The following is a 25036-nucleotide window of genomic DNA, read 5'->3' on the forward strand; positions in this document are numbered from 1 at the left end:
TAGTTTTGTTTGGCTTTACACAGCTTTCCTCCTAGTTATGCAGATGGTGAGGAAAAATGTCATGCACCAATCCATCTGAGCCATCAGTGCAGTTTCAGTGGTCCATCTTTCACAACTCAATTCAGAGCAGAATTAGGAGCTTAGGGCTGTATCTGCTGCTTTCCTTCCGCATAATTTCCTGCAGCAGGTGAGCAGGCATCCCCTTGGGTCTCATGGTGGGAGGGTGCTGAGCCCGTTGAGGTTACACAGAGCAGGGTAACCCTCTAAGTAGCTTCCCTGAGACAAGACCAGGAGTTACAGATGAGCGGCAGAAGGAATTACGACTTTTTATCTCTCTCTCTCTCTCCCCTTTCTCCTGAAGCTAACGCAGTGGTAAAGAAAATGCACTATTTTTAGTAAACTTCACGTCTTGTAAAACATTTCCTCCTTCTTGGAATTGAATTCCAATGGATAATCTAATAATGTGCCTGTAAGCATTACTGCTTTCTTAAATTATTATTTGTGCCATTGCACTGGCATTGTGACTATCTAAACATCATTAAACTGGTGTTCATAGCTGTTCTGGACAGCAAACACCAGTTACTGGTTTACTTTTCTCAGCAAGCTGGTTTAAGAACTTCTTGTGCGCTTGTGGCCATGTGCTCTCTTTTGGTGCTCCAGTTCAGTCTCTCTCTTTGTGCCAGTGCAACTGCCTGTAGCAGTATGCTAAATACTGGATCAGTGAAAAAACTGCTTGGTGGTTAGCGTTTGGGGGTTTCTTGTAAACGTGTTCATTTGAGTGATCCAGTTTCCACTGCGGTCAAAAAAATTATTTATATTGGCATAACTAAGGAGTGAACTGCAGTAAAGAGGGTTGGCAGTATGGAAACTTCTTAAATGGACTTTGTCATGGGATAAAACATTTGGGGAAGTTCACCTGTCTCCTGTGAAATGCTTATCATGGTTAGAAGACGGTTATGAAAAATTCTTTTCTCGAGCAGATAGGTAGATACTTTCTATCATTAAAATGGGTTCGTAGCTTAATAAACCAATCCATGTTCTGTCTGCCTGTTCCACAGCTGTTGAAATAGAATAGTTTTTAAGATTCATTTCATTTAGCTTGAGTATTATAAAATGGCTGCAGTGTATAACTACGCCATTTTATATATTATGTAAAAAAGATTGTTTTCCATGTAAATAAACCTTTAAAGATTATCCTCCTTCATAGTAAGTATCCCAGTAAAACTGGTCTACTTGTCTTGGAGTAAAGTATAATATATTACTGGTTAAAGGTAATTTAATCAAGCCTGCCTTACCATTTGTGAAGTGTGCAGAGAAAATAATGTCAATTCTTCATTAAATTGATAGTTTAAATTGCCTTTTTATCTGAGTATATTTCTCCTCTGCCTGCATCATATTATGTTATATTCCTGTTTAATGCTGTAACTGGTCTTTAGCCAATGTGGTTTAAAAAAAAAAAAAAAAAAGCATCTGTAAAGGCACCATGGTTCTATACAAGCAAACCCAATTGCTTTTATTAAAGGAAATTATTGAGTCTTTTAAGGACATGTGCAAGTACTGAAATATTAAATATTATTTTACAATTTTAAACAAATACAGGAAGAGCTCACATCTTTAGAATTCGGTAGCTGTTTCTGGCATGTTCTGTTATCTTGTGTTGGAAGTTGTCATGTACCTTGTTTGAATTTTGCCACCTATATGCTGCAGTATTACGTGTTTCCTTGCAAAAGTGCAGTGTGTTACAGTCCAAGTTCTCATTCAGTCCGTGAATGTTCACAACTCTCCAATGTGCTATGCCTTACCCATGTTTTGAAACTTCATGTTTCATACATAGATTCAGAGTCTGGTGAGATTCTTTATAGCTGCTGCTTAAAACATGGGTATTTCACTGGTGACCTATGATGGGGATTGGTTTGTACAGGCCATTGAGAAGAGAGGCTCCTACCCAGCAGCTGTGGAATTCTGCAGTAAGTTTTAGTTCAGGTGACTTTCACTTTGTAAAGCATGAAAATAAATTTCTCTTATGTACCCTGGTACACATATTAATTGTATTTATAAAATGTTCTATAATCCCATAACTGTACTGTAAATACTATTTGATATTCAGTGGCATTCTATCCTAGGGCAGGCCCTCTTGCTGTATCTTTTCTATCCTCAATTTGTAATAGAATCTATAGAATATATGGCTAGAAAGTCTCTTTGAGACTGACGTATCTTCTGCTGTTGCAAAGCTGTGAGTGGGAATGATTTATTTAGATTCCTTTTAATACTATTCAGCTAATAGGCAGTGCAGTGGGTGGTTTCTCAGATGCTGCTGCTGTCACCCAAGATACTATTAGGCTTTGGTTTCACGTGTCTGTGGTGTTTCAGATCAGATCTTTAATCTGTTTGCTTTAATTCAGCCAAAGCAGAAAGATAATAAATTGGGTCAGTGTCATGGTAAAATGTTTGAATGCCTTAAGATGCTCTTGATAAAGGCACTATTCAAGTTTACTGATTTATATAGATCTATGTAGATCTATATAGATATATTCCATGTGTGTATATGTATATATAATGTCTTTTTTGTATTATAAATATCCTTCTGACTGTCAGTTCTTTTGAATCCTCCAATTAAATACATAGACCACCACACAATTCTGCTTAAGCAAATTATTCATTTGTTATGTGCCTAGTTAGTAAACTTTACAATCTTGCATTGTCTCACAACCACAGTAAGTTACTCACCGACCTTTTGAGTATTCAGTACTTGTCTCTGTCACAACGTAGGCATCCACTTTTGCCAGGTCTCTGCATACCTATAGTCCAGGTGATCTCAGAATGCTTACTGGTATGTTTGGGTTTTACAGGGTTACATGGTGGTGGCTTGGGCCATAATCTCTGAGTCCCCTGATGTTGGTATGAAAAGAACATGCATCTTTTATGCTGTATTTCCAGACCGTCTGTCCCCTTTGTGCAGGATTGCTGGATGTTCTGTTTGTCTGTCTGTGCTCCATAGTTGAGGAGCTGAGGCTTCCTTGCCGCTGCTGACTGACCCGCTAGTGCAGTGCGCGTATTTGACCTGGGGGACGTCAGTGGATGGCTGTGTTGACACTTGTTTAAAAGTTACTTCAGAATAAGAGAATGACTTCCCAGCATTTGTGAACAGCCTGACTAAATTATCAGCTGCTGGTAGTCAATGGCATTCCTTCTGAATTTTAGATGCTGTTTCTGTTTTCTCAGAATCAGTTTCTGTAGTGTAACACTTCCTGGGGTAATAAAAAATGCAATGAATCTGTAAGAAGTGAAGATCAAATTCTTGTTTGGCTAATCAAATATGAAATGTGAACATTAGCTACCCAAATGCATGTATTTTTCTTTCTTCCTTCACACCCCTGTTGCCCAAGTCCACTTTATGCTGCGACAGCTCTGCTGATTAACAAAAATTTGCATGTTCGATAGAAATGTTATTGTACTTAGCTATCATCTCATGTTTGTAACCTGTTCTCAAAAGTATACGTTTTGATGTTCGAGTTCAATTTATTGGTGCTTTCCTTGTCCTTTGCTGCCTCTTTCATAAAAATAATTAAATCTTAGTTAGTTATTATACATACATTATGTATCATGAAGCTATTCCTTTTCTTAAGAGAGCTAAGACAACAGTTCATAGCTTTTGTGTTTATTAGGGGGGAGAAATGTTTTTGAGAAAGTCCACTTCAAGTGCATATCTCAAACTGCTGATTCAGAAACTCGTGTTTTACTGCAGAGACTATATTATATCCTAATTCTTCTACATCTGGTTTGGGGGAGTGGCAGGGTGGAAGTGCAGCACCACTTTTCGTTCATTAACCACCCACAGATAGCAGAAGGGTAATCCCTTCAGCTCTCATCGACCAAGTGATGTGATAAAGTAATACTTAGAATTTTAGAAACTCATCATCTTATAGCTGAAGTAATGCAGAAATGATTGTCTTAAATTCACTTCTTTATGGAATAGAGTCAAGTTGCCACTTTTAAAATGTGAAATGGGTAAAAATGTATGTAAGAATGGATGTGATAAACTTAATTAAAAGGCTAAGTAACACTGCAGGTCTTCTGAGTTCACCCTAATGGACTATCATAAACCTGCTGCATTGTGCCCAACCTTTAGATCCTATTTGTTGCTAAGCAGTTGAGTCTGTTTAGACAGGCGATAAGTTACTGCTCCATCAGGGACACCATACTCAAGGACAGTTTCCAGGGGTTTACCAAGCTCAGGATACCGTTTTCTTAAGCCCTGTAGTATGTGGTGTTTCCTTTCCCAGAACAACATGCTAGTTTGAAGAGCTAGAGACCATTACAATATGTGAACCTGAGGCGGGGGGGAAACGGATGCATGCTCTTCACTAGACAAAACTCATCTTTGCAAGTTATAGAAACTAAATAGCTGAATGAAGCCCCTGTTCATCAATTGATCCCGGGTCCGTTCTGTGCTGGTAGCACCTGATTCCTCACTGTGCTGCATCTTTCCTCCTCGGAGGTATAAACTTGCTTTTTTCTGGCTTATCTGTGCTCTCAGGCCTCTCAAGCGCTACTGTCAGGTTACGCCTGTGGCAACTCGTACCGGCTTTCACCGCGGATCCTATGCTGAATACATAGCTAAAAATCAAATGCTATTTCACAGCGACGTTTCTAATCTAACTGAAATCCTTAAGATGGCCAAGGTACCTCTGGGAAGACATTTAATCCCCTTTAAAAACAAATAGGGCTGTTCCCCCCCGCCCAACCGCCGCCGCGGGTTTTCAAACGGTCGCGGCGGGACTGGCCTGCCCCGCCGCGACCGTTTGAAAATCTGTAGCAGCGCATGCGCAGTCCGCCCTTGTCATCTTCGAGTGACTCAGGCGGGAGGAACTTTTCGCACGAGCATTGGTGGTTCAGTGGTAGAATTCTCGCCTGCCACGCGGGAGGCCTGGGTTCGATTCCCGGCCAATGCAGTTGCGGTTTTTTTCATCTTTCTTCCTACTTATTTCTCTCCCCATCCTTTTTTTTTTGCTTAAATTTCAAAATTAACAAAAATAGCCTATTGCTGGCATTAACAATGCTAACATAGACACCGTGTTGTCGCCCCGGTTGGGCGGACCTTCACCCCCCGAAGACCGCCGCCTCTCCGGGCTGGAAATGACGCAGCCGGATCTGCCTTCAAACTGCCGCCGGCGGCGGGAGGAGGCGGGCAAGGCCGGGGGTGGGGTTAGCGTCACTGGAGGAGGAAGGGGGAGGAAGCGGAGGGGTCGTGGTTGCTGGGAACTGCTGCGGTGGGGCCGAGCTCTGGAGAGGAGTGAGTGAGAGAGACTCGCGGTATCTTCCCTCCTTGTGGCGGCCAGGTTGTCCGCCTCGCCACCGGTGTGGCCGTTGCGGTGTATCCGCTTCCCCCCCCCCCCCCCGCCCGCCCCGCTTCGCTTCCCAGGGGCCGTGCGCTGCCCCTGCTCAGCCTGAGGCGAGGGACTGCCGGCCCGAGGCGAGGGGCGCCCTGAAGGGACCCGGGCACCTCTCCACCCGGGCGGGAGGAGGGTACCGGCTCCTCTGTCCCGCGGCCCAGAGACCGGGAGCTGCTTTTGGAGAGTGAGTCGCTGCCGTCGTTGCTGTCGTGACACCCGTGACCATTACACCGTCGGTCTTATGTTACTGGTGTAGCTTACACGTGCTCGGAGCTGTACGGGGCATCGTCGTGGCGTCCCTGAAGTCATCGAGACGCGACTGCCTGCAGGTGTATGGCTGCTGGGCACCCTGCCCCTAGGGAGCCGGACGGGGGGGCTGCCGTGGTGCGGCACCAGGGGCACTGGTTCCAGCACCGCGCTCTGGTTTGTGCTTCTCCCTTCCCCCTCCACCTGTTTGATTTTTTGTTTTTCTTAATGAAAACAACATTGCAGTTATGCTAGTTTTCTCTCCAAGCAGAGAGAAGCAGTAGGCATCCATTCTAGAGATCCCTTCTGCTGCAGACCTTTCTAAATTTTCTGAGAAGCTTGCTAATTTAATGTTAACCATTTAAAAGAATGCCCGCCCCTATGAAATGAGGAGTAACACGATTATTTTTTTTTAAGTCTTTTGAAAGGCTTAACCTTGAAAACATAAAATCATCTGTCAACAATGTATCTCTGTCTAATTTTTTTTTTTTTTTTGCACAAACAGCTAAGTGTGCTTATGTTCATGGTTGCTGGTGGCTTTTCTTTTGCTACCGTTACTGTTACATACAGTAAGTGGATGAGAACCAGTTTGTTTAGTATCCAGTAAGTTTGGCAACTCTAGTATTTCCCAAGTAATTAACACAATCGCTTGTTGATACCAAATGTTGCTGGGAGTGGATGTTATGAAGTTGGCTGTTAGAGCTGGAAAGGAGTTTGGAGATGATGCAGACTACCATGTCATCTGTAAAAAATGATTCCTGAAAACTGTTACTTCAGTGGGTTTTTTCTGTCTTCTGGCTTGCTGAGAGAACTTCCCAGATTTTACATGGTTGCTTTGATGTCAGAACCTGTGTAGCAGGCTGAAATAATGGAAACATGTACGCTTTGCCAAAATACAGGCTCTGGTGTAATCCAAACATTAAGGATGGATTGAAGGACTTTTGGGAGGTATTCTACTTGTTTGGCTTGTGCTGTTCTCTGAGTCAGCAGAGTAGCTGATGGGTCCACTATAGTAACTGATAGACCCCAACTTTGATGTTCCATCCCAACATCTGCATATTGATCTCTTCTTTTATTTATTTAAAGTTGTGGGGGATTTCTTTGTGAAACAGCGTTGATACCGTGTTTGGTTTTGGCTTCCCAAATTCTAATGTATGAATGCGGGCAGAAATTACTTAAAAGTTGTTCCTTATGATAATTTCTTACATCACATTTTCCACAATGACTTTATCCCCACTGCTTTCTTGATGATGATCAGGCTGTTATCTTTAAAATAAAATATAAAAATAAGTTCCAAAACCTCATTGTCAAAAGCTGTAGGTATCTGGAAACTTTGTTAGGTTTCAATCCATGCTGCTCTTGGCTGTCCCAAACTGGAATATTTTAGGTGCTTGGAGCAAATGATAAGATGTATTCTGTTACTAGAAATGGGTTAATTTGATGGATTTCTATTGTGTTAATTTCAGGAAACTGTAAATACTCACAGCTAGTGTAGAGAGTGGGTATTCTTATTGTGAAGTGTGTTTGTATGCAGTGTAGAATTAAACTTACAAGACAAAGTGCTTAGGTTATTTGTGTTATATCCTGCTCGTTGTAAACTTTACGAGCTCATTACTATTTCGGTTGCTGTTGAAACATAGATAACTTCACTGAGCATGATTCATGGAAAGGTCATAGCCGATAAGTGCAGCCCTGCTGTTTTGACATCCTGTTACGTGATAGTACGAGGTATTTGTAAATACTTCAAAAATTATTAAGTGCTGCAGGATTAGTTTTGGGGGTTTTATTCATTCCTTCAGGTCTGGTTTAACTCTGGATTTGTGCATACTCAGTGCCTCTCCCACATGTGTCTTACACCCTACTCTGAGCTGCCACACTCTGCTATGACTTTCTGCTGCAAACCTTAATCTGGTTTCAGATTAGTACTCCAACTCCATTCCTCCCCCCTGCCCCCCCCAGTCTTAGAACTGCTTCAGCATCTTCAGTTACAGGTGCAGTAAGCCTATAGACTCGCATTAGTGTATCAGCTCTCACACAGCCTCTATTCAAGTGGCGGCAGCAGTGGCATGTCCAGACATAAGCAGAGTCAGCAGCTTTTTCTGCCCCACTTGTACACAAGAGCCTTGTATTTGGAAGCCACTTCAAGCTCTTCTCCTCTTATGACTCAGCATGAAGCAACAAATTAAATTGATTTTCTAGTTTAAACTAAGTTCTCTTGCATTTTCAATACCGCTGATGAAACAGATTCCTGAGTTTTCATTGGAATTACTACTTTTGGTTATGTTGGAAGCATGATAAATTTGTGAACACCTTTTTTTTTTTTCCCCCATATGAGATGTTAGCTCATTCTTCTGTGTGTGTTTCTCCTTTCTGTCCTTCCTTTCTCTGTCTTCTCTCACCTGAAAATCACATTTACTCTTTTGCTGTGTGCAATACTGTTGTTTTTGTCTCAAGCTTTCATATCTTTCTGACTTAACCTCTTTAGGTGTTTTTTTTATTCTTATTATTTTCACATTTCCAGATGAAAACTACTCTTACAAGTTACTTTTTCTTTTTTTTTTTCTTTTTTTTCTGGATATTTAAACAGAATTGTTCTACTTGGATTGCTCTACAGCATTCAGTATAAAAAAAGTTATCTATGACTTAGCTTTGTGTTTGAAAGTCTAGTTTGGCTTTAGTAACTTGCTATTACTTGATTTTTAAAATGTTTATTAGCATCTTGCTCAACTTGTGATTTCAGTAGTGTTAGTCATCAGTTTGAATTCTCAGGACAGGCAAACAGGTGTATCTGGTAGGATGAGCAGGAGTGGAAAAGCTTGCTCCTAAACATAGCAGGGAAAACTTTGGTAATATCTATGTGATGATCCATATAGCAGTTGACAAACATCTTCAGGCTTTTTCTCCTGAGATAAAAACCTACAAAAATCCAAGCCAAACTGTGTCTCAAAAGCCTAATTAGCCTGGGATATGGCAGTCTTTGTAGTTGCTGGCCACATTAACTATATCAGCTTGTAGATATCATGGCCAGCTCAGCGAGTCTCTGGCCAGAGTGAGATTATATGGTGTAGCTTCTTATGATAACAGGTTTCCAGACTCAACCCCACAGATCCCTTCTGCATGGATGGGTGTGGGCTGTCAGAGGCCTGTCTTCAGCTCTGCTGCTGCCAGAGTTTTGCTGTTTGGGCTGAAACTTTTCACAGCAGCTATCTGCTTCAAGGGAAACTGGGGAAGGAAGAGGAAGGAAGCAAGAAAGAAGAGGATGTTGGCTCAGGAATGGATCAGCTGTGTGCTGTGCATAAAGCTGCTTGGGAAGGGACAGAAAAAGGAATGGAAATCTTAAAACGTTTAATTTATACTTAGCAGCCCCTCTTTACAATGAGGAGCTAATATTTTAGCAGTAGATTGTCTGGTGTGTGCAGAGTGTGACTTCTGAAACCTCTGATAATGCATCCGAATTTGACCATGACCTGGTCTTGAAATGTGTTCAGTCTTAAGTCTGTTTATTGCGCATGTGAGTTTATTACCTCTTACATTCTTTAAATAGTTGATCTGTATCAAGTATGCTTCATCCCAGGGCTTAGCTGTAATTGCTTGTCTGCAATGGCTTCTTACTAGTACTGAGTACAGGTACCGAAATGAGAGCAAGACGAGGCTCTTACAGGCATGTTTATTTGCTTATTTTAATGTTTTCTGTGCTTGGTTCTAGGAAATTGGGAGGAGAGTGGGGAAATCTTTGGTGTGCAAGAGACAGGAGAAGTGGACACAGTGCAGGTATTTTAGAGCAGAAGGGGATGGGATCTGTAAGTAATGGATAAGAACATAGGACAACTGCTCTATGGACAGTGGTGACTGTAAAGAATAAGTTTACTGCTTCTACTTATTACTGTATTTGTATAAATAATAATTCTGTGCTATCCTAATCTAAAAGTGCAGATTCTGCTAATGCTACAAAGTGGAAATGGTCAGTCCATGATGTTTGCTCAAAAAAAAAAAATATGGGGAAAAGTAGCATGATTTGAACAATGTGTTAAAGTGGTTAGCTACATGCTAAATGTTTAATTGTGGCCTTTCCTTACGTTTCAGTGATAACTTAGCAGTCTCCACTTTTTTCAAGAGTTTAAGTGTAAGAATGATGGTGATAGGAAGGTGCAAGCTGGGCACGGAAAGCGGATATTTGTTTCAAAGAAACATTAAATAAAACTGAAGAATTATTAAATCAAACAAATGGAAAAATAGTGTTCTCCACAAGGCAAAATCAGACTGTTAGATCTCTTTTTTTTTTTTTTTTTCCTTTCCATGCATATAAATTTAACAAAACTTAATGAATCTGGAAGAAGGGCTTTGGTTTGTTGTTTCTATTTTTTTAAAACCACAGGCCATTACAGTATGGACAATGTTGTAGTGCTAACAGTAAAATAGCAAATTATCTTACAATAGAATAAAGAGAGAAGGAGAGTATGCAATTGTGGCTTGCAACGGTGCATTTAGATCTGCATATCTTGTATATACTTTTCAATGGAATCTTCATTGCATAAAATAATTCTATGAAGTGTTTCCTGTCTAGTAATAGAGAAATAATTGTCTTTTTATGTGGATGACATTTGTTCTAGGACCTTTTTCTAACCAGTGTATTTCCAGCTTCTATATTTTGATATGCCAAACGAGGTAATGAGCCTATGAAAATAGTTGCAAAAATTTGTTCTGGTCCTGGGATTTAATTTTTTTTCCTTTAATATTTCCTATATTTTTTCAGCTTCATGTTGAACATGAGCCTCGTTATGATCAGTGAGAATGTAAAGCTGGCCCGTGAATATGCCTTACTGGGAAATTATGACTCTGCGATGGTCTACTACCAGGGAGTTCTTGACCAAATGAATAAGTACCTCTACTCTGTCAGAGATACATATCTGCAACAGAAATGGCAACAGGTAAAAAGTCCTTTTCTGGGATGTTTTGAGGGGAAAAGCGTTAAAGAGGCAAAAATTGCCTATCTTATGGTAAATAAAAGTATAAAAATACTAACACCATTCTCTGATAAACTGTGCTGTTAGATACTAGGCTTTTTGTTATTATATAGACTTATTTAAGTCTTCTTTATGACTTCTTGCTCTAACAATGACAAAACAGGCAATGGAACACAGCCCTGGGGAGCCAGTGCACTGTCTGGCTTGTCAGCTTCTTGCTGATGAGTACCCCTGTTATGCTGAAGTTTTTTTAGGCTGGTATCATTTTGAATAGTCTTATTTCCCTCTCAGTGTTTTAGTAGTGTGACTTATAGATAGATCTTTAATAGAAACTGAGTTGTGGCCACCATGTTAATTTATCCTTAAAACAAACCATTTTTTTCATTGACATGCGATCTATTAGGTTGCGCTGTTTTCTGTCATACTTGTTCAATATACAAAAATCTGTCAAAAGTCTCTTTCTTTTTAAATCCAAAATCTATTTGTTTATTCTTTAAATGTGCTGAGGAAGGCAAAAAAACCTTCTGAAGAACTGATGTGCGTTATTCTTGTCTATTGAAGTAGAATCGGGTAGCTTGTGAAACCTTGTGTAATCCATCCAGGCATTACATGGACTTGAACAGAGGACTGTTACAAACTTATTTGCAATGCGCTTAATCTACTTTTTTTTTTTTAATCAGGTTTGGCAGGAGATAAGTGTGGAAGCTAAGCATGTGAAAGATATAATGAAAACACTAGAGAGTTTTAAACTAGACAGTACTCCATTGAAAGCTTCACAACAAGAATTACCAGCTCATGATGCGGAAGTCTGGTCTTTGCCAGTACCTGCTGAACGTAGGTAAGAGGAAATCTGAAGACCTAAATTAACATTTATCAGGGCAAAGTGTGCTTTGACTTCAGCCTGTTCCTGTATAATTTTTGTTCGAGAACTTAGATGTGTAACACTTGCACCTGCAGCTTGCCACCATTTGTGGTGAAGGAGATGCCGTTTTGAGGCAGCCTACTTCAGAACATTCTGGGGTTTTTAGCTTATATAAGCCTGACTCATGTCAAGCTGCTTTTTTTTTTTTTTTTTTTTTCCTTGCCCCCCCCCCCCCCCCCCCCCCCCCCCAACTTAAGATCTTGTTCTGTGGAAGCTCAAGTCTATTCCTGAACTGGTCTTCTCATCAACTTTAAAATGATTGTGCATGTAGCTCATCTTAAAAGGATGAAGACACATTATCAGAGTAACAGTAAAATCTAGAAGTGTCCAAGCTTAGTTCCTTTTGTGTGACAAGGTGGTTCCCTCATCTCCTTCATGAACTGGTCAGCTAGGGTAGCATAAGCTCAAGGGAAGGGGTGGAGACAAACAGCTGCAGGCAAGCCTGCTTATTTCAGAAGTAGTTTTGAATTATGCTGGGTTAGTGTCAGCGAAACCAAGGCCTTGTGGTGTGGTTTGACAGTGTAGGTGTAGCTGAAGCGATAGTCCTGCCCTCCACAGTTGCCTGAGGTGTTTGTTTTTTTTTTTTTCACTTTTGTCTTCGTTGGTGTTGATTAGCTGGTTCAGAGTGCTGAACGGGCAAAAAAGACAATGTTTTGTGGGGCTAGAAGGTTTTTTTGTTTGGCTTTTAGTTTGTTTGGCTTTTGTTGTGGGTTTTTTTTTCCTGAGATTAGCTATCTGAACTGATTAACAGGAGGTTCTAACATATGCCAGTGGTAGCATGAAGGAGGGAACAGGAGCGCATGCAAAGCAGACATTGAACTTTGCATTTTGACAGAAAGCGACTGTTAGATCAGCTTAGCTGTGCTGTCAGACTGTTCTTTGAGGCTTTGAACTTCCAAGCTGTTTCTCACAGATGGATAACTTTAGTCTTTACAGGTACTATTTTAATTGATTTGTTTTAAGCCTGCTTTCTGAAAGAAATGGGTCTTGTGTGATTACACTGCTTCTGTTTATCTCTTTTAATAACTTTGGAGCACTGCTAGCCAATTTCATTCAAACCTTCTGGAAGAATACGGTTTGGGAGGTAGAACTTTCCTAATGCTTTGAAGCTTTCTAGAGAAGAGATAAACAAACTCATGTTTCTAAAAAGGGAAAAACTTGAGAGAACTGCTTCTGTCCCATTTATCTTGCCAGTTGGTGAAGTATTGAGTTGTGGTAATATGAAAAAGCCACAGTGAAAACTTGGGCCATGTTGTGTTGGAATAACCACAGTAAATTCCTATACTGAGATAGCAGAACTCACAATTTGAGGTGGAAATTAGATGTGTAAGCACACTATTTATTTTCACACGCACTTTATTTTCAGCTTTGGGGTGGAATTCAGAGGTAGCTAGGTGATCATAAATAAACGTGTAGGTTGGTAGATAGACTTTTACACTTACGATCTTATCATTAGCATGTACATGTTGCCTAATATGCATTTCACCCTGAAGAGATATGTACAGTTCTCACAAACTTGCTGCTGTGAATCAGTTAAAGACAACTTTTATGAAGGTACTGGATCCTGATACGTCTTGAATGATACGTCAAAACACATCTTCCAGTTCAAGTGAAAGCTCTCCAAATCAGAGTCTTCCATTTTCTGTTCTCTAGAAATATCTCTGAACTTAAACTTGACTGATAGCTTATTAATGCTGGAATTTTAGGAAGGCTCATGGAAAAAGTGTATCTGTGAGAGTAATGGCTTTGCATGGAGAAGAAACTGAATTTTAAAAAAGAAATCCATAATACTAGTCACGATACTGGTTTATTCATATGTGCTTCTAAAAGTAGTCTAGTTTCAAACAACTGGAGGGCTCACACACTTGCTTTCCCAAGAAGTGAAAATAAAACTCTCATTCCCAAGAAACTTTTACATTTCTCGGGGTAGGAGAGTGAGGACCATTGTGATAAGGAGAAAATATATTGAGGGTTGTTGGGCTTTTTTCTAAGTGCCGTAATAGTAGGATTACTTATGAAATATACAAAGCAAGGAGCTTGTTTTAAGCAAATGAGCCCTGAGCTTGTGGCAAAGGGAAAATGGATTTTTAGTAACTTATCTAAAAATGTCTGTCTTGTTTCTGACATACAGATTTTTATCTTGAGCAAAATGGCTTTTCAGTTTGTAACCACTTGATTTGGTTATGTAGTGCTCACCAGTGACTTTACACTGAGGCTTTTTGCATATGTTACAACTAATTAGACCTTCGCCAGGACCCAGAAAACGTCAGTCTGCTCAGTGCAGTGATTGCAGAGGTCACAATAATCGTATAAGTGCAGCTGTCAGAGGCCCTCACCGTCCATCCTCTCGAAATCCCAATGATAAAGGGAAGGCGGTCCGCAGCCGGGAGAAAAAAGATCAGCAAAATAAAGGAAAAGAGGAAAAGGTAAGCTTGCAAATAACTTCATGAAGTTGAGAAATTCAGTCTTGCTTTCTTGGGTGTATTATAAATATAGATGCCTATAAAATGTTTCTTCTGTTGAATTCAGCATGCTGATTTGAATCTTGCCTTGTAAGGCTTTATGGACAGTCTTGGTTATGGATTAATTAAACACAAACACAAAAAATAAAAACCCACCAAACCCTCATCTGGAGGAAGTGATCTGGTAAATGTGGGCTTGTTTACTGCAACTTGGAGATATTTGTTGAAAATTATACCACTGAATTACTGAAACCGAACCTGATGGAGCCCATTCAAATGGGATGTCCCTAAGTCGTCTTTAGTTGCTTTCATATATTTTAGACTGAGGTTGACTTGCCTGTTGCAGACCAGTTCAAGATTTATTTAATCTTAAAGGGAGACCTTTCCTTTTTTTTTTTTTTTTTTTTTTTTGGTTGAGATCTGGTATTAGCTCCAGACTCTCTTCAGTTTAAAACAAACAAAAACCCAACATACTTTATAAGAGAAAATGATCTATGATCTATTCTTTGCAATGAGTGCTTTACTTCTGCTTCTACTCTGGTCTCCATAAATTTAGCTGATGACCAGAGTAAGAGATCATAGTGAAGACACTAAATTCATAGTTTTCCAGAGTCTGAATAAATCAAACATCCATGTAATAGTTTGTAGCTTCAGAAGCCTTATGTTGTGGCAAGGTGACGTGGCCTGTGGAAATTGTATAAACTACAATGGTGCAATTGTTTAGCTATGTAAGCTACTACTTTTATTAGGAGCTAAATTACATTCTTTGAGTGATAATCCTCTCTCACTAAGGATATACCCGCACAGAGACAGGATAGGTCTTTTTTCTTTTTTGCAGTTGTTCTGTCATCACCAGTGCTTGCTGTTAAGTGTATAAAAAAAACGGGGTATGTCTAGTGCATTTTATTTCCTTTCAGTTGCATGGTCTCTGCTGTTCGAGCCCTTTCAACTGTGCAGCTTCTTTGCTTCTGCTCTACTGCAGAGTTGCTTCTCTGCTGTTCTTGTCTGTGCTTCTGTATCAGTTAATTAGCTCTTTTTTTGCTTCTGTGGTCTTTCTGCAGATAACTTTTGCTCATCCTACATATGGAAGTCCTGCTTAAATTTTTTTTTGCGTGTCCCATATGTATGGCATATTTATGATACTTGCAGGATTTGAGCTACTCTAGCTCAGTGTAACACTTTCTGATCCAGTCTTACCCTATCCAGCTACTGTCTCAGATAGGTTTTGATCTCTCTGGGAGAAGAGGCAAACACTGGGATAGGTGTATGCAGTTTTGATTACATACTAAAGCAAAGAAACTGCGTTTCTGGCTTTAGGGAGAAGGAAATGGGACCAGGACAGTAGAGGTCTGGGTGAACCACACAGATCCTGCAGTGCAGCAGGATGGATGCTTCATAATTTTCAGGCCGGTTTATGTTGCCACCTTCTAGAAATATGATGCTATTGTGGACTTGTTATAAAAATCCATTAGTAGCATAACCATTGTTACATATTTACATTGTTGTATTTTTTATATGTAGAACAAATCCACGTCTGAGATTTCAGACTCTGAACCAAAGAAATTTGATAGTACTGGATATGATAAAGATTTAGTAGAAGCTTTGGAAAGAGATATCATTTCTCAGAATCCCAACATTCGATGGTAAGTTTGAATACTGCTACCTGTCTTTCTGAGGTGTTTCTTTTTCCTCTTATACAATATGACAATAATTAATTATTTAAGCACATGCTTACATATAAAAAGTACCTACAGGTTTTCTTTACGTATTAAATAGGCAACTAAATGTCTTGTGCAGATGAATATTTTTAGAACGTTTTTTCCCACCCATAGATTCATGGAATAATTTGGGTTGGAAGGGACCTTTAAAGACGAGCTCATCCATCCCCCTGCCAAGGGCAGGGACATCTTTCCCTAGATCAGGTTGCTCAAAGCCCCATCCAACCTGACCATACAAAGCTCCTCAAACTTTTCTAAGAGTCCCGAAATCAATTTTTGAGATACTCTTTTGCAATGTATAAGATTCTGGTGTCTGACAGTGTCTCTTCACTGAAAAACCTGTTTCGCTACCCAGGGACATAACAAGATAGAAAACCAATTAACAAACAAGTTATGTCAGTATAGGAACCCGTTAAAATCTTACTGGATGTGATGTGACTGCCAGTATAAAATATAACCACGTGCCAGTACCTTTACACAAATGTGTTAAATATTAAACCTTATACAAAGGTGGTTTTGTGTTACAAATGTTTCCAAGCTGAGGTGGTTTTGTGAGGATTAAATGAGCAAAAATCTTCTGGCAAATAAAGTAGGCTTTAAAAAAACCCTGAAAATCCCACTGACAACTTTGTATGCATGCAACTATCATGCATTTCACTTTTAATATGTAAACATATGTTTTGGTTTTTATATTGAATCTTAAATTACAACTTCAGATTTGAAACTAATTCTCCATATAGATGTGTTCTGAAACCAAAATATTACTTGGACACAGGCTGATAAGTGGAATGCCCTGACGGTTGCCCTCAAGAAAATAAGACCAGCCTATGAGGTGTCTTAAGAATTAATACATTTGTAAATCTGAAAAAGAATTGTAAAAATTCTTTTTAATTCAGCTGCATTTCCTCGTCTTCAGTAAATTGTTCTCGTAACAATGGAAGATGGTATTTAAGTTTCAGGGACAGCCAACCTCTCAGGAAAAGAAGAGAGCATCATCTGTAACTAGCATAATCTTAACCAATTTGCCGCCTTCTGCTTATTCTTTCTGTGAATAAGAACAACGGTGCACTAGTGAAATAGTTGCATCTCTGCTTTTGCATCCAGCTAGTAGACTCCACCTGGATGCAAACTGTTGTTGTTGTAGGCTTTTACCACTAGAACGTAAATAAATCCAACTCCTTTTCTTGAATTATAGAAGAGCCGTTACATAAGTTTAATTGCATATTGTTTTGAGCTGTGGACTGATTCTTTTGCAGCCTGTCTGAATCTGTCAAACAACTTTCTCTTTCTTGTCAGGGATGACATTGCTGATTTAGTAGAAGCCAAAAAGCTGCTTAAGGAAGCTGTAGTTTTACCGATGTGGATGCCAGAATTTTTTAAGGGAATTAGAAGACCATGGAAGGTATGAAAAAATCTGATCCTGTGATCATAAGTAGGATTCTGAGATTGGATCATTGGCAGAACAAGAAATTTCAGGTGGTTTACAGTTTATATAAATTATTTCCACTTTTTAGTAACAAAATACTAAATAACTTTTCAAAGGAAAGTTTACATCTAGTATTTTAATATTACACTATTAAACAAACTGTGAAATTGTGTGTTGATTCTTGTCCTAAAAGGAGTTCTTTTTCATTTTAACAGGGTGTGCTGATGGTCGGTCCTCCTGGTACTGGGAAGACCCTCCTGGCAAAAGCTGTAGCCACTGAATGCAAGACTACTTTTTTCAATGTGTCTTCTTCCACACTTACCTCAAAATACAGAGGAGAATCTGAGAAACTTGTTCGTCTACTGTTTGAAATGGTAATTAAAGTTTCTGAACTTAAATAGCGAGATAATGAAGTAGAATTACTTCTGGAATAGTGAAACCTTGCCAAGATTTAGAACTCATAGCATACATAAACAGCTCTCCAAGCTTCAAACACTTTAGGACCTTCTGATTTGGCCGTGTCCATTCAAGATCTGGTTATTCCTAAACAGCTTTATAAAAACTGAAAAATGAGGTCATCTTTATTTGCAGGGTTAGCTTGTTACATTAGAGGTAGCTTGTTGTAAGCTGAGGAGTGCTGTAGAACAGACTTGAATGTAAAACTGGAGATGGAATCTAATTGCTCTCTGGGTGAGAGCACTTAAGGTGCACGTGTGGTGGTGTTGTAGGTCTTTGCTTGTTTGTGCTTAAAATAAATGGACTTCTAAAGTGTAGTTTGCTTCAGAGCACATAACGCTTGAAATTGGCTCAGAATACGTAGTCTTTTTTTATGTGTTGTCAGGTTTGCATGCAGTGTTTGCTAGGGTTTCCGGTACTGAAGGGGGCAGCAGAGTTGCAATTGCAGTGAAGTCAGGAAATAAAAGATCTTTTACAATATAGTTTGATCATATTAAATGAGTTGATATCATCCCTATCAATCAAAAATACATATGCATAATGGACAGTATCTCAACTGCTGTAGGACAATAGCTTTTACATCACATGTCCTTGTCTTTGACTTCTTTTTGGAAAGGTTATTTTGCAGTTGACCTGTCTCTTTGACAGGTCCCATATCATGGTGTCTTAGCTGTAACTGTGTTCTTATTCAAGCATTCTGTGACGCCTTTCACAGTTATCAGTGTTATTCCCAATGTGTAAAACTGCCTTTAGCTTATTAAACATTTGTTTATAGGCCTAACAATTAATAGGACTCTGCCAAAAACTGTTTTGCTCAAACGTTATTTATGAATGCACAGCTACTCTATAGTTGTGCAATGGTTTAAGAGAGGGAAGGTTACATATTGTTTGATACTTAGGAGCTCATTCTTTGGGGTAAATGTGTCATTACTCACCTCTGAATATGCTGCAATTTCTTAAATGCGAGTAGACTGCCTTTTCAGTTTCTGCTTTATCTTTTGCTTTCTTTAGGCTCGATTTTATGCTCCGACAACTATATTTATTGATGAGATAGACTCTATCTGTAGTCGTAGAGGAACTTCAGAGGAGCATGAAGCTAGCCGACGTGTGAAGGCAGAACTGCTAGTTCAAATGGACGGTAAATAACCTAAGCACTAGGAAGTGCTGAACTGCTGGAGGAAACTTGAGGGAGGGGAAAAAAATAATCAAAACTTTATTCTCAAGAAGCAATTTGTTTGAAAGCCTTACATAAAATTGGGTGAAAAAGATACAAATGCACTATTACAACTGTCAGTGTAGAAGGAAAAAAGATAATTATTTAACAATCTCTTAACATCTTAGCAATGACTTGTATTATTGACCCAGAATAATGAAGATTCATTGGAGAATACAAGATTTCAAAACTGCAGAAGAAAAACAGTATTAATTGCTCTTCTCAATCTTTACCTAGCGTATCACTTATTTCTCCAAGACAAATAAAAAGTAGTTCAAAAGAACTGTCACCTGTTTCAATTTAAACTTCAAAGGCAATCGTTACGCTTAACTTTTTTGTGATCTCTTTTTTCTTTTTTCTCATAAAGATAAAAATAAAAAAATGAAGGCAATTTTTTTTATAGAAGTGGTTGGGAGAGTTATCTTTTTAAAACACTGAGTTCATTACAGCTATTTGGTTAATGTTTTGCAAATCAACAAAGTTTAAAAGTAGGTAACACTGTGCAAAGTTGCTATAGAGGCATCCTTTTTATACTCTTTTGGTGAGCAGGGAAAAGGAAAGGAGTGACTGAAAAGTGCTAATCTGTGGAGTAATTTGTGATAGAACTCCATGAGTCACAAGATTTGTATACTTATTTCTGGTTCTCTGATGTTGATACCCTTTTATGTTTGACTTCTTAAATAGTAGCAGAGCTGTAATGCTCTTCTCATAACTCAAGCACGTACATAAGCTAATTTTGTTAGTAACAACTATTTGAAGTCCTTTTACTTGAGTGTTCATAAATGGTGTTTTATATGCAAATTTGCAAGCAGACTAGGTACAATGGTTATTCCACATCCCAATCCTATGATTATAAACAAAAACAGTAAATGCAGAGGGTAGCAAGTTAATGAAATTAAATTCTTCATGTAGCAGCAGTTTCACAGCACTTTAGAGACTGAGGTGTTCTCTACTTCTGAGAAGTTGTGATTCAGTCCACCAAATTTAAACATTCAGTTCAGCAGTTTGTAAGAATCCACCTATGTGTGTGAAACCTTTAGCCTGAATTCAGAAGTGATGAAACTTTGTAGGGAAGTAATGTTGCTTTTACATGACTGTTGAGGGAGAGGGAGATGTGTTGTTTGGTCTTTGGTGTGGTGATGGTTTTGGGGGGTTGTTTTGTTTTTCCTCGCATGCTCTTACAGGACATTGATGTGAAAATTCAAACACTCTTATGGAAGAAATACAAACAGCTCTGCTGTAAAAGCATTCCAGGCACGATACAGAGGAGCTTCCTGATCTTGCATAGGCCACTGCTGCTAATTAAACCGAGTCTCCATTTTTGCTTGCAGGCAGTCATACAGATGAAAAACTGAACTCTGTTGCACTTCATGATTCTATTGCACTTGAACTCACTGAAGTGCAATAGAGTAGCTGCTTTAATATTATAGAATTGTGGCTATTGTTCTCTCTATACGTGAAATTTCAGAAACCGTATGTACATTTTACTTCCTCTTTTCTCCAATGCAGGTGTTGGAGGGGCTGCTGAAAATGATGATCCTTCCAAGATGGTCATGGTACTTGCTGCTACTAATTTTCCTTGGGATATTGATGAAGCCCTAAGACGGAGACTAGAAAAGAGAATTTACATTCCTTTACCATCAGGTATGAAGACTTGGGGAGAGGAGTAGTTGAAAAGACAAAAATCTAAACTTTATCAATATTCCCTTAGTTGTGATCACCTGGCTTAAAAATCTAATTGATACACGTATGCAAATTCATTTATGAATTTAGGACCAGGTTAAATCTAAACATTGAACATTTACCTTTGTAGCAGACACAGTGCCCTTTTTCTCATTCTTCCCTCTTATCCTTCTTCAATTCGTTATTTATCTTCAGAAAGCAAGTTGCATAGACTCAATTTTCTATTCTTGCTTCTGATTAGCAAAAGGTAGAGAGGAACTCCTAAGAATAAATCTGCGAGAGCTGGAACTGGCTGATGATGTTGACCTTGCAAATATAGCTGAGAAAATGGAGGGTTATTCAGGTGCAGACATTACCAACGTATGCAGGTATGTTAACAGTGCATCATTTGTGTTGCTACTGCTGCAAACTCTGAGAAAACTGTTTGTAAAGTAACTAATTTACATGATTAAAATTGTTGGATAAAAACAGACTGTAACTTGTCTTTTATGTATGTCTAAAAGGTGAAATACTGCATTAATATTTACCTAGACTTCCATTTGATATTTTCATATAATAATGATGAAGAGCAGTTGCAACATAGTAATGTAAACAAGCTATGATTTAGGTAAAACTCCATGGTCTTTCATCTACACCAAATTCTTTGTGTGAGGAACATCTACAGGATGGTACTTTAACTTGTAGAGTTGCAGTCATTCCACAGAGGTTATGCTACTTGATCAGAACATCCATGTCTAAGAGGCGATAGTGGCAGAGGCTAGAATAACTAAAGTAAAAATGCGGAGTGTTCTTCCTTCCTGTCGCAGACAAGGTGTACCATATTGTGTGACAGTACAAGAGCTGTGTGCTTAGCACGTTGGCTTTAGTGATGAGGCTGACTTAAGTTTTCTTCTACCTCCTCCATCTCCCCTTCTTCGCAGTACTGTTTGCATACAATCATTTGTGGGCCTATTCTATAACCTAGCTTCTGGAAATAATTGACTAAAAATACCTTCTAACCCTTCCTCCAATCTTTACTCTGTTTCAAAATTTGAAAAGGGAAGGAAAGGATTGCTCTTTTAAGAGACTACTATCAGTCACCTGGTTTACATCTAAAGACTTGCACTGGCACAGTTGCAGCGGTGGCAAATTATGAAATCAGCAGTATGGGACAAAGAACCGAAACTTATGAAGATGCTGTTGTCATCTAATAAGCACCTGTGTAACTATACTTTCAGGCTTTGGAGGTAGCACTGAAGTATGGCAGTGCAAGGCTTGAGCTCCCAAGTTGTGCCAGCGTAGCTGTTGTGGGGTTGTACTTGTGAACAGGGCAAGAGAACTGTTCTGGATTAAAATTACTTTCCTCATTACTTTCCTCAAACATGGATCCATTTCTTGCCTTGATTCCTAATACAACTCTGCAAACACTTCTCAGCACAACTGAGAGGACAACACTGCAGGGGACGAATGCGAGTGGCCTCTGTGCAAAACTGCCACCAAAGGCTCTTATCAGCAGGGTCGCTTAAGGCTGAACTAAGAGTTTGGAGGCTCAGTGCTTTTCCCTGAACAAACCTTACACAGTGTCTGGGAAAATAATGGTATATCAGTTGCTCAGAATCAGTGTCATGCTGATTTGTTTCATTTTGTAGGTTTGTGAGATGAATTTGTGGTGTTCTTTTGCTCAGTTTTGGTGTTGGTTGTGCTTTGAAAGGAGTTTGTGCTCGTAAGTTCATGTTATATGAAAGAGAATTTATTTGGGCTGCTGCTTTGTGCATTTTAGCTGCAGTTTGTCTCTCCAGTCTGTTCGGTATTCATTAGTCATAATTAATTTTATATTGGATATCAATATGCTTGTTTAAGAGTCAGGATATTTGTAATGTTTTTGAGTGAATTTCATATATATACATATACACGCACTGTTGCTTTTTGATTAAAATCCATTTGTACAAATACTGTTTAAAACAAAACAAAAAAACCCAAAAAACCAAAATGCAAACAAAAACACCCACAAAGAAACACCCCAGTCTTTCATTTGTGGTGGTCTCCTTAGAGATGACTGATGGGGCAGCAAGCAGAAATCCAGACAAACTGGGGTTTGGATGTGCGTGGTTTGAAATTAGTAAGAAAGTACTTGTAATGGCCTGTGTATTTACACTTTGTTAGTGTTGTCAGGAAAAACAGATCTTGAACATGATTGTTTCATTTACACTGAGACCAAAAAACATAAGGCTGATCTAAAAGTGCTTTTGTATGTTTCAGACAGAGTTTACAAACACAGTAAAGTTCAAACTTGTAGACTATAACAGTCCTTGCTAGTGACACAAGCAAAACTTAAGAAAAAGTGAGCCAAGAACTCTGGTTTGCTCAAATTATTCCCCACCTTAAAGAATTTGAGGTGAAACCCAGTTTGCTGAGCCAGAGTGAAAATAAGTCAAAGACAACAGTAGAGTTCCTAACAGCATATAACCATGGAAAATGAAAGTGAAACTTTGTTTTAAAAGACATTCAGGAAATGTAAAATGCATCTAAATAGCATATTAGATGTGAGGGTGAACTTTGAATTGCTGTTTTGAGTGGACTGTGAAAGTTGAAAGGCCTTTGGAACAGAACTGACCCCTGCCGCATGTTCCAGCGGGTGGCTGCTTATTTTTTTAATGTAGCTTTGGTGCTTCTCCAGGCACTAAGGGTGCCTTTGAGAAAGCACTAAGAGCTGATGTTCGAATGCCTGTCAGCAAAGTGACTTTACAGAAGAAAGTGGTGGCAGCTGCACTTTAGTTTTGTGGGTGTGTTGGGTATGGTGGGTGTTTTTTGGTTGGTTGGGCTGTGGTTTGGTTTTTGATGTTTTGGGGGGGGTTCTTTTTTTGTAAATTGCTGTCTGGAGGAGATGCATGGGATGCTTCTCCTCCCTGCCCAGTTGTGTAACACCGGCTTTCAGTTCACAAATGATGGTACAAGAGTAATGTACCATGGCACAGTAATATTTGACTAGTTCAACGAGGCAACTTTTTTGGGTTGTTCTGAAATTCTAGTTATTGTATTATGCATTCTAATTGCTAACAATTATTTAGTACATTCATGAAGTCTCTCAGTTATGGTTTCCTTTGGGGGGAGGGGATGGAACTGAAACAGAATATGCTGAAACCATCTTCCTAAATCCTCCTAGAAGACAATGTAGAAGTCTTTTCTCTTTGCATTCTCACCTACTAATATGATACGATACTGTTGTGATTATCACCAGGATTACCCTTCCATCTTTTCTACTGCTAGACAAAATAAGTAGCATTTTCTTCTTCTTATAAGCTATGTAACAGTGAATTAGCAGGAACTTTAGTCTTTTGGTGTTACCCATTTATCACCTCACCAGCTCATCACCTGCTGCTACTGGTACTACTGCTGGAAATCCAAATGCAGTCAAACTTAATGCAGTAAGAGAAAGACACACGCTCGTGAAGACACTTAATACTTATTGAGGCCCAAAGTTTGAGGAGGCACAGGCTGAACAGACTTTGTAGTTTAACATTTAGCCATGAATGTAAAGGTTGGAGGTGGATACTATTGATCCCCTCTGTCTTTTGATGTGGGATTCCTATTTGGACCAGGAAATACTCAGAACGTTCCAGTCACTTCTATACCTAGGAAGAGTGAAACCATTACTTTGCCTTGTTCCTGTTCCTCTTTGAAAATACTATAAACAGCAGCTACATCATAGGCATGCAGTGGCATTAGATAAATCAGTTAGTCTTCACCTCTTTTGCCTAGCCTGTGAATAGTAGCTATTCAGAGATCCAGTGAGGATAAATCCATGTTTGAAAAATAGAGATAGCATGGTATTGTAGGTTGTATAAGCACTTAAAGATCTTTCTGTAAAACTTTGCAATTCTTCATTTTATCTTTTTTAATGCAGCAGCTTAACTGGGATGCTGTGTTGAGTCTTTCAAACAACTGAACTTGCCATCCTGTATTGAGTAACTTTTTTTTTTTTATCCTTAATAGAGATGCATCATTGATGGCTATGAGAAGGCGTATTGAAGGCTTGACGCCAGAAGAAATAAGAAATCTTTCCCGCGATGAAATGCACATGCCAACAACTATGGAAGACTTTGAAATAGCTTTGAAGAAAGTTTCTAAATCTGTATCTGCTGCGGACATTGAGAAATATGAGAAATGGATAGTCGAATTTGGATCATGCTGAGTTGTCTTACCGTGAAGAAGCCACCTTACGTCTTAAAACAGCTTTAGAAGTAATAAGTAGTGTGTCAGTGCACTGCATGCTCTTTTTAACTTTTGTAATTTAAGAGCAACAGATGTCTAAATAAATTTTTTTTTAAAATGCAAATTCTGTCTAGCTGTCTTTGAACTAGCTCAAAAGCTACCCATTTATTCTCAAATGTGAAAGATACTGGTGGGATTTGTTTTGATCTTGAAGATTTTAAAATTACTTAAATTTAGTACTAGAACTCTTGCATCAGAAAGTTTACTCTTGAAAAATAGCTATTACACCAAAAAAATCCGCAAACTAGCCCTGCTAAATGAGTAGGGGGTGTTGAGAACCAGAAAATGGGATGAACAAGGCA

General features: G+C 39.0%; 1 protein-coding gene and 1 non-coding gene across 8 annotated transcripts; both read left to right on the plus strand.

Annotated features, from left to right (window-relative positions):
• Positions 1-4881: 4881 nt before the first annotated feature.
• Positions 4882-4952, plus strand: TRNAG-GCC (transfer RNA glycine (anticodon GCC)). The gene has a single exon. It is a non-coding gene; the product is annotated as a tRNA-Gly (tRNA).
• Positions 4953-5204: 252 nt separating this feature from the next.
• Positions 5205-24798, plus strand: KATNA1 (katanin catalytic subunit A1). Of its 7 annotated transcripts, none has more exons than XM_075748432.1 (12): positions 5215-5297; positions 9346-9410; positions 10393-10567; positions 11284-11441; positions 13768-13951; positions 15509-15630; positions 17002-17107; positions 17347-17505; positions 18599-18725; positions 20310-20444; positions 20725-20851; positions 24456-24798. In XM_075748432.1, the coding sequence occupies exons 3-12, from the start codon at positions 10397-10399 to the stop codon at positions 24652-24654; spliced, it is 1488 nt and encodes a 495-aa protein (XP_075604547.1). In that variant the 5' UTR covers positions 5215-5297; positions 9346-9410; positions 10393-10396; the 3' UTR covers positions 24655-24798. The 7 variants fall into 7 exon arrangements, with proteins under 7 accessions (XP_075604552.1, XP_075604547.1, XP_075604548.1 ...); XM_075748433.1 differs by having other exon boundaries at positions 5218-5293; XM_075748436.1 differs by lacking the exon at positions 5215-5297 and adding an exon at positions 5310-5577.
• Positions 24799-25036: the final 238 nt, after the last annotated feature.

This window comes from Balearica regulorum, chromosome 3 (assembly GCF_011004875.1).
Source record: "Balearica regulorum gibbericeps isolate bBalReg1 chromosome 3, bBalReg1.pri, whole genome shotgun sequence".
In the NCBI taxonomy this organism is placed as follows: Eukaryota; Metazoa; Chordata; class Aves; order Gruiformes; family Gruidae; genus Balearica; species Balearica regulorum.